The sequence below is a fragment of the Trachurus trachurus genome, assembly GCF_905171665.1.
Source record: "Trachurus trachurus genome assembly, chromosome: 14".
Classification (NCBI taxonomy): Eukaryota; Metazoa; Chordata; class Actinopteri; order Carangiformes; family Carangidae; genus Trachurus; species Trachurus trachurus.
The window spans coordinates 16,599,702-16,610,082 of record NC_139903.1 but is presented as its reverse complement, the minus strand read 5'-3'; the positions used below and the strand labels follow the sequence as shown (position 1 = coordinate 16,610,082).

The 10,381-nt window shown below is 42.8% G+C and overlaps 1 protein-coding gene across 1 annotated transcript; it reads left to right on the top strand.

Moving 5' to 3' along the window:
• Window positions 1-3,739: 3,739 nt before the first annotated feature.
• On the top strand, window positions 3,740-8,883 carry LOC310997013 (multidrug and toxin extrusion protein 1-like; the record flags this gene model as incomplete). Its single annotated transcript, XM_083986581.1, has 16 exons — window positions 3,740-3,928; window positions 4,857-4,958; window positions 5,143-5,211; window positions 5,363-5,511; window positions 5,656-5,698; window positions 5,836-5,880; window positions 6,070-6,167; window positions 6,337-6,434; window positions 6,966-7,147; window positions 7,366-7,474; window positions 7,665-7,740; window positions 7,962-8,031; window positions 8,113-8,245; window positions 8,339-8,433; window positions 8,549-8,612; window positions 8,696-8,883. The coding sequence occupies 16 exons, from the start codon at window positions 3,740-3,742 to the stop codon at window positions 8,881-8,883; spliced, it is 1,710 nt and encodes a 569-aa protein (XP_083842707.1).
• Window positions 8,884-10,381: the final 1,498 nt, after the last annotated feature.

Below are 10,381 nucleotides of genomic sequence, written 5' to 3'. Positions count from 1 at the left end.
AGGTTTTTAGCACATTTCAAAATAATGCCCCTCAGTGAGGGTTCAGCTTTCTCTGAGTGGCTGCCTTTGATTTTTTTCTTTGCTCTGCAGTGATAAACACACAAGATTACCCACATACAACTGGGAGGGGAGGAGGGGGGGCTTTAAATCCATTCATTTTTGTGTTGTTTTTTTTACACTTTCAGCACAACCATCATGCATTCACCCCTCATGCGAATGTATGAAGTGCATCCAGGTGACAGACTCTGAGCCCGTCATTCATTTTCCTCTCTGTTACCCCTCTTTTTCCCCCCCTCTTCCTCTTTCCCCCCTCTGTCTCTCTTTGTGTCTCGCCCCTGACCACCCTCACACACACTGCCAACGTGAGCTAGCCGTGTCTGTGTGTCCAGTGCAGTGTGTCATGTGTGATAATCTATGACGTACGCGTCACGTGCCAGCGGTTTTTAGGGTTCCACACGAAGCTACCTATTATTGTTATCATTTTCAGGCATCATCATTATCAGCTGGAGCAGACGCGACGGGTCCCTCTGCGTCATTGTTCCCTCCAAAAAAAAAAAAAACCCTAAAGCGCTCGCCGCCAAAGCTACCCACATGGTAACCAACAAAGGAGGGAAGAGAACAACATCGGAAATCACTCTGGCACTCCTTCAGCATCTCTTCCTCCATCCATCCTTTCACCCCACCACCACTACCACTACCACTACCTTTTCTTTTTTTTTTTTTTTACCTCTCCATCAAATATTGAGTTCTTTTGTCTCGTCCACTCTTTCTTGTTCCATCGCACTCTATCTTTCAGTGTGACACGCTCTGCCCTCATCTGCTCTCTCTGGCCGCCATTATCTAAACCACCCATCTCCTCATCTTTCTCTCAGTCCTCCCTCTCTCATAGTCAGAGAAAAATTTCACAACCTACACACACACACACACACCAATGAACGCACTCCCCCAACACACACGCACACAGTGACACTGAGAGTGCAAATACTCTCACCCCTCCCAAAACCTCCCTCCATGCACACCATACCCCCCCCCCACGCCCGCACGCCCACCCCCGCCACCATCACTACCTTCTACTCTCTCCAAACCCCCCCACCTCCACCCTAATCCTAATCACACCACCACCACCGTCATCAGCCCTTATCTCACTCCACCAAATCTGCTGTGACTCAAAACAATTTCCTCTCATTTGCGATTTTACTACCCGCCCCCTTCAAATACACACACACACACACATACCCACCCACCCACCCACCCCCTGCCTCCTCCTACACCTCCATCAACCCACCTACCCCCCTCCAATAAACCCTCTCCACCTCCTCAATACCCCATCGCTATACCCATCCAGCACAAACCCCACCCAAACGCACATGCACACAAACACAAACACGTCGTATACAAATGCACTCACGTCGTACACACACTCTGAGCAGTCGCCATTAAGAATGACGGCTCGTCATGTGTGAGCAGTGACTTGCCACTGTCATCCAGTGGAGCCCGAGAAGAACTGCAGTGTGACGTCACGGCGGACGCCGACCCCGCTGGTTGGTGGAACATATTTACGTGTGTGTGATTCTGCTGCGTGTGGTTGGGATGGGGGAGCTGGAGGAATACAATTTGGTGGGTGGGTGGACCCGGTGGGCCTTGCTGCATCACTGAACCAGGAAAATGAATGAGAGCCTACAAGAGGTGTCACCCCCTTCCTCTCTCCCATTGGCCTCCGCTAGTTTCCCTTTCTCCTTTTTCTGTTCTTTTCTCCTTTTGACCCCCGGGACAATGAAAACACGTGAAATTTCGACAATGAACCGGGTGTTTGACTGTGACGGTGTGTTTCGAGGTGATGTTTCAGGGTCGCTCGGCCGTGTTTAATGACTTGAATCGGCTTAAGGAGAGACAAATGTTGATAACATTTGATTAACTGATTAGAAATCCATTCAAAGTTCAGTGAAGCAGCCTGATGTGCCAGAGAATTTCGAGCGTTTGAGTTTCAACAGGAGCAAAACAGTGCCACCCGATGGGAGGTTCTCATAGCCACAGCCGGAGAGAGAAGCACCTCACTGAGAGGTGTTACTATGGCAGGAAGAATAAAACATCCGCCATGAAGAGGTGACAGGGATACGAGCATGTGTGTTGTTTTAAAGTGACAGACTCAAGGGTTTAGGCCTCAGTGACGGGAAGTATCAGACATATAACACCAGTTCTCGCTGTTTCCCTGCAGCCATGAAATGTTTATCAGAGGTCTGTTTATTTATTTTCTCCAGGCCGTCAGTGTGAAGCTTGTACTGATGATATGAATTAAAAATATCACAATTGGCCATTAGAGTCCATTCAGATAAAATCAGAGGCAGAGCCACGTTTAATACTCTGAAGGTTGTCTGTCGATGAGTCAGCCATGACGACGTCTTCCAGCTGCTAACGCTGGCTTTAAACCTCGGCGTGAGAGGAGTAGACCAGAAGATGTGCTGATTGACAGCCGAGAGCTCCTTCTCCGATTGGTTCACAAGGGGCGAGGCACACGCAGAAAAACTTTGGAGAGGAATATCACTGCACTGCAGCCGTTCAACATCTTCCATTCAGCTGATTGTGTTTTTATGGCCCACAATAAAATTCTGGCAACATTAATATTTCGCTTTTAGGCACGAAAGACTAAACCAAAGTGGCTACATATGCAGAGCGATTATAGAGAGAAAGAGAAAACAAATCCACAGCAGGAAAGAATAATTTAACCCCTCATTACGTTTACAGTAGCGGAGCCAGTGTGTCGTTTATCTTTACTGTTTAAGCCAAGGGGTAAAAAGTAAGAAACATTATATTTGGACATTAAACACAAACACATTTCCTCACACACACACACACAAACACACACACACACACACACACACACACACACACACACACACACACACACACACACACACACACACACACACACATCTCATTAAAAGCTAAACAAAATAGAACTGTCCTCAGTTTATTATCAAAGCAGGACAGTGTTGGTGCAAACCAAACATCACCTGGCAGCTGCTTGATGCTTTCAGAGCATAAACACAACATTTTCTCTCACTTGATTTTGAATGAGCCTTTTAGATTTGGAGAGGAAGGCTGTTCTGGGACCTGAGGGATCTCCCTGTTTGATAAAGTGGGAGGATGTCAGCTACATATTCAGGGTCCAGGCCATTTAGTGCTTTATAGACCAGAGGCCAAACTGTTAGCACAGTTTTTGCAAACCACACTTTGATAGCTCAAAGAAGCTTTTTCAACTTTATGCTCTGCAGTAATAAACTGTCGGCGTCATAACTTCCACCTCCCATCAGCGCTCTATTAAATTCTGGGTGAAAACACTGTTGCTCATGCGGTATTTTTAACTACAGGCTTGCATATTCATACTTTGACATAAAGAAAAACTTAACCCCCTTGAACTGTGGTGAAAGAGCGAGGATCTGCGACTCTGCAGCAGCTGAAAGAAAAACAACCAGCTTTATTTTGGCAGCACTTTACAGTTCACAGCTTATTGGTGTGTCAGGGGTGGAGATATGTGACAAGACCCAGTGTACTGTATCTGCCCACTCTCACAGACACACAGCTAAGGTAGGCAGACATTGCCTTGGTTATTGACTATCGTCTAGGTAATTGGTTATTGATTACTCCCAGCCTTCTTGTCTTGTCTGTGTCGGAAGGGAATTGTACTGTATGAACATCATTCAGTCGTGGGTGCTGTTTTCTACCAAAATCTCATCTCAGTATGGAAGATTTAGCTCCAAAAAACACATGTAAGGGAGTAAATGGACAGCCCAAAACAGACGAATCATCGTCTGCGGCTGCTCGCAGTGTTGACTCATGCTGCAGATCCTGCCTGAAAAGTCTGAAGCTCTGGATACCTGTGGACTACAAGAATGAAGCCACTCAGTTTTTGAAACTGGCAGGACCTGTGGTAAGACTGTGTTTATAGCTGAGTCATTTTCACATCTTTCGGTACTTTGTCTGCAGCATTTTTCAAAGTGATTGAAAGTGATTTATAACAAATGCAGGTTGTTAGGACTGTATATTTTTAAAGCTAAAAAAAATAGAGTAGTTTTCGATTTCTGCCTTTTAATCCAAATTTAATTTTAAGAGGCTACTTTTTGTTCAACATGAGAATTGTCAATAATTATTTTCAATTTACCACCTGCTTTGTTGTAACACTAATCAAGAGATTATTAACTCCAAAACGAGTGGGACTAATTAGAAAAATAATTGATTCAACTGTGGTCATGACATGTAACAATAAAAATAATGATGCCTTAGATGTGTCAATAGTACAAGAATTAGACCAATACAGTTTGATGTTGGGTGTTAGTCTGAGTTTTGTGGTGCTTGATAAGCATTTGAATGTTTTAGAAGAAGCTCAACAATGAACCTTAACTGCAACCAAATCAATTAAAGCAACCCCCAAAGGATTTGTTTCCCCCTCTATTCAATAAACTTAGATGTATTTGCAAGATGAGAAACACTTAAGCACGTTGGAGAACCCAGCCTGTGTCCACCTTTCACTGACTTACTGCAGGAAGCCAGAGCGTGATAGACGAGGACATTTTGTTTCCTTTTGTGCGAACCTTTTGATGCCAAAGAAGGCTTGTCAAAAACCTACACGAACAATCACTACAACTATTCTATGAAGAAGTAGAAAGGACGTTAAGAAATATGAAATAGCTGCAGCAAAAAAAAAAAAAAAGACAAAAGCATAACACGTCAGCTGCCAGGGCAAATCTGAAGTTTGCTGTTTATGAAAAACAACTGAATGCAGTGTAAAAGTTTTACTCATGTTTGTTGATGTTCATTTATGATGGAAAAAAAACTGGGAGCATGATTTTGTTTTTCAGTTCATTTCACAGCTGATGAGCTTCCTGATCGGCTTCGTCAGCATGGTGTTCTGTGGTCACCTGGGGAAAACAGAGCTGGCAGGGGTGGCGTTGGCAATAGCAGTGAGTGATCTCGCTTTTCTGCTTTTATTGGCGCTCTGCTCTCAAGGATCACATCAACTCCTTCTCGCTCACAGCTTTGCTTTTGAATTTAACCATTTATTTTTGTCCAGACATTTTATTCCAGTGCATCCGTGTTTTACTTTGTTTATATGCTCTTGTTTTCTCATATTTAATTTCAATATAGGTAATAAATGTCACAGGTATTTCCATTGGCTGCGGTTTGGCGTCAGCATGTGATACTCTCATATCTCAGGTACTCACTCCATTCATCTTGTTTGTACAACCAGGTCAGACCTGCTGTGTTAGGGTGGTGCTGTTCCTCATTTGTTTTCCCTGTGTCGGTTTTTCTTTGCACATCAACATGTTGTTATATTTTCCTGTTTTTTCTCACCCCTTCCTCGCAGACTTATGGGAGTGGTAACCTGAAGCATGTTGGGGTGATACTCCAGCAGGGAGTTTTGATTCTGCTCTTAGCCTGTTTCCCCTGTTGGGCCGTCCTCATTAACACTCAGCCCATCTTGCTGGCTGTCAGGCAGAGTGCAGAGGTCGCCAGGTGAACCCTCCCAACTTCCTCATCAGTCCATCACAGCCAAATAATCACATTCGATGAGACAGATTTCTACAAATTCACTTATTCATAATAAATCAAGTGAATCAGTTATTCTTAATTCCCCCTCTTTTCCTGTCTTCCATTAAGACTCTCCCAGCTGTATGTGAAGATCTTTATGCCGGCTCTGCCAGTGAGTTCAGCTTTTTTTTTTCTCTTTTTTTCTTTTTATTTATATCTGCATCCCTATAGACTGTATTGAAGGGCTGTTGTGTTGCATTATAGATCTAATTAACCCCATTCATTGGCTCATGTTGTTGGCTTCTGCAGGCTGCCTTCATGTACCAGCTGCAGGGGAGGTATCTTCAGAATCAGGTGCATGTAATGACTGAAGGACCACCGGTGTGAAACCAAATGATGACTCAAAGTTGGTTGGTGATGATATCGTTTTGTGGGTGTGTTAAAGGAACATGTACTGTGAGACAGGAACAAACAGCAGGTGCACCAGAGTGTGTGTGTGTGTGTGTGTTTTTTTTTTAAACAGTGTGCTTTATTGGTTCACAGGGCATCATGTGGCCACAAGTGATATCTGGAGCCGTGGGGAATGTTTTAAATGCAATAATCAACTACATCTTCCTCATAGTCCTCGAGCTCGGGGTTGCGTGAGTATATCCCCATAATATTATGATAATATAACGTAATAACCTGCTTTTAAAGGTAGATTAAAATGTTGATCCATCTTAACTATCATCTGGAGGATTTACCAGAGGACATCTTTGTGTGATTTTCTGCTTTTCTTCTATTTATTTATACCTCTCGACAAAACTAAAGTGGATCTGCAGCTGCCAACACCATCTCCCAGTACATCTTAGCCGTGTTCTTGTTTGTTTACATCTACGCCAGGGGACTACACAAAGCTACATGGGATGGTAAGTTCACTGTAGGGATAATATTTTATTTGCCTTTTATTTCAAATGATTCCTTGTAAGATTTTGAATTTGGTGCTAATTAAAAGACCAATAGAGACAAAGGTATTTTAGTTAATTGTTTTTGAAATGAATGAGGATGCTAAATGCTAAATCCACCATGTAATCAGTGTGCCATTTCACAGAGCCAAATGTAGTGGAAGTGAAAATTATTATACTGTATATAGTGGATTCAGGATATCCCACAATGCATTGTCAAAGTAGGGTAAAATCAATAGTCACTTACCAAGCAAAATACCATCATGCCTTGAAAATAGTGTCTAAAAAATGTTCATCCGTTTTACTGATAAGCTCATTAAATAATCCTGAAGTCTTGGTGTTTCTATTATTTTGTCCACCTCATTTAAAGACTTAACAACAGCATCTGTAAAATAAAGCATTTGGACATAATTCATATTTATATTTTCTGTGCTCTATCACTGAAATGTCAGTGTAGCCATTCACATATACATACATTTCACTGAACTCTCCCAGGTTGGTCCAGAGACTGTCTGCAGCAGTGGGGTTCGTTCCTGCGCCTAGCCATCCCCAGCATGCTGATGCACTGCCTGGAGTGGTGGCTGTATGAGATTGCAGGCTTCCTGGCAGGTGTCATCAGTGAGGTCGAGTTAGGAGCGCAGTCTATAGTGTATGAGCTGGCTGCTATCGCTTATATGGTAACTCCTTTTACTGGTTTTGCAGTAGTTAGTATTTCTCCCCCTCACTCTTATATAAAAACCCTTTTCCTGCTCTGCATTGCCTTGAACACGATGTTAGAGTAAGATTTTTTGTGTGTGCAGGGTTTGACCTTTGGGACTGTTCTCAAAGAATCTTTGTGATTGCCTATATTTAGCTCCGAAGTGATTGTTTTCCTTTTCTTCATCTTCCACCACAGTTTCCGATGGGTTTCTCTGTCGCTGCCAGTGTTCGAGTTGGAAATGCTCTCGGCGCTGGGAACACTGAACAAGCCAAATTGTCCAGCAAGGTCTCCCTCATCTGTGCATGTATGAGTCAAACATGTAGCCTGACATACCTGCAGCAGCAGCCACGTGGAGTTATATAACAGAGGAGCATCTTTCTTCTGATTTTCAAACCTTTGGACATAATTGTCTCTCTGTCACTTGCTAATTAAAAATACCAGCTAAATTCTGCTATATATAAATACTATGTTGTGTTTCTTTTCACCCACACCAGCTATCGTCTCATGTGTCATCGGTGCCTGTCTCGGTGTGTCCAAGGATGTGATCGGTTACATTTTCACTACAGAGAAGTATGAGCAGATGTTAACACGTGTTGTAGGTTTGTGTATTCTGAGCATAAAAACAGTAACCAACAGGCTTAGGACTGTGTAACTCATCATGTATTAACTAGCACAGCGATTTTGGATTTGTGTCGCCATTACCTCAGGCCTTGGTGGATGCAGTTATATCAGGTCATCTCTCACCTGACCTTGTTGGAAGTGCTTTTTTTTTTTTGCATTTTACTTTTTAGAGACATTGTTCAGAGGGTGGCTGATGTCATGAAGATGTACGGTTTCATCCATGTCGCCGAGGCCTTTGCGGTGAGAACCCTCTGCTGCACAAGTCACTTACTGAGCAAAATAAGCAGGTTTTTAGTTTAGTTTCTTGTTTGACCTTCACAGGGTGTGACAGGAGGGATCGTCAGAGGAGCGGGGAAGCAGACGATCGGCGCTGTGTTAAACCTGGTGGGTTACTATCTCATCGGGTTCCCCATTGGAGTGTCCCTGATGTTTCCTGTCAAAATGGGCATAATAGGTGAGGACAAATCATATATTTATGGTATGAGTGAGAGTTTAGTTGTAAATCCACTTGAGTTAATAAACTGCCCTCTTTCCATGCATGTTGCAGGGCTGTGGACAGGATTTTTACTTTGTGTTTTGATACAGTCCACGGTCTTTCTAGTTTTTCTATGCAAATTAAACTGGAAGAAAGCCACTGAGGAGGTGAGTAAGTCAATGAAATGAAACCGATTCAATGATATTTTGATGATACTGCTATTGTAGATGATACTGCAGTCATTCTTCTTCTCAGTAAACACTCCAAAAAATATCTTTACAGGCGCTGGTGAGAGCAGGAGTCCACACTAAAGAGAAGAACAATATCTTCTGGGTAGAAAATAAAGGTGAACACATAATGCTTCATGCCTTTCTACTAGCTATTACACATCAAACATAAACTAATAATCATGTATTAAATCTCCCTCAGTTCATAGTTCTTTGAGTCTAGCGGAGGAGAATCTGGAGGCGCTCAATGACGGTCAGCAGAACACGGCTCTGTCTGTCCGGCAGCTGGTGATACGACGTGGCCTTGCTGTGCTGCTCATGTTCGTCGTCCTTGCTGCAGGAATCTTCATGAGCGAGATGCTCACCAGACTGCTCCAGTTAGATGAGTGACCATCGATTTTCAGAGCTCTGTGAGTCAACAGGTCTTCTACGTCCATGTTCAGCAGTAATAACCAGTTTAAATGTAGTGACACAAACAAACCACAACACATCCCTCAGGTCTGGATGTTACAAGATTAACAAAAACAGCACATTTTACAAAAGCTGCATCACAATGACACGTGTTACTCAAGCAAAAAATATTCTGTAATTTCATTAAATAAGTGGAGTCTCTGCTCAGCTCTGAAAAGTCGTTGGGGTGAATTCATTCAGATCCATTTTGATTATTCTTTTATTTCCTGTTCTTGCTTCACACAGAAGGGATTGTCTTTGAAGTAAGATTTTCCTGATAGCAGATTCAGTGTGTCATGTCAATTTTCTGGCACTTTCTTCCTCTAATCTATTTAACTGTTCAAGCCCATTCACTTCTTTTTGCAGTTGTTAAATTAGTCATGTTTTGGAAAATCTAAGAGGAAGCGGGGCTTAAATGAGGCAGCCAATGACAAGCTGAACTGAGAGGAATACTGTATAGGCATGTCTCCTTTATATAGAAACATGCTGCGTAAGAAGGGCTCCACTCAAGGCACTAAAAATATATGTTTTCATCCTGCAGTATATATCAGTCTGAATAGATGCCACAATTAGAAATAGGATGATTAAATGCTATATTTAGGGTACAGCGCATCTGTGGATGTGTGCTTTCATCATCAAAGACAGAAAAGCTGCTCTTTTTCTTTGGTTTATTTCTCTTTCCTTTGATCTGTGTCGCCAAATTTGATGGTAATGAAAGGTCTGTGCACTCACACTGCAACGTGCTGCTGGATGAAGACATGTCAAACTGAGCAAATCAGCCACCTGTATCCTCAGTGCAGGAGCAGATAACTAGCTAGCCCTGGCTTCACAGTTACAACGTGCTCATGAATAATGAATGAGCCCTGGTTAACAGCAAACAAAATGATTTTCTGAACGGTGTTTGTCTGCAGATCCTTTAGAATTATTATTTAATCCTGTCATATTTTCATCCAGGCCACAGCTAGTCAGGCTCTCCTGAAGGTTTTTTTTTACCTGCTATGCATATTCTCATTTATTGATTTCACTAGGTGCTAACTTCAAACGAGTCTCTGCCCTGGTCTGTATGAGGCCAGTGCACCCACTGCAGCCACATGTTCTCTGCAACCTGACACCAGCTCTGGATTTTCAACAGACTGATGTTTGCACACATAAAATACACATAACGAACTTGCATATTAATTTATCATTATTCAACATGCAAATCAGCCTTGATTCATACGTGGTTACACCGTTCGTCTGAGCTTCGGTCTCGCTCATCAGCGGAGACATTGCCACAGGCGCCTCACAGAGACTGTAATCTTGGCGCGCTCACCTCCAGAGACTGCAATCAGTAACATGCTGTGGCATCATTAACAAGTGACTGTGTAAAGATTTGCTGTCAGTATCATTCAACTAGAACTTGTGATACAGTAGCTTAGGGCATCTGATATTAACTCCT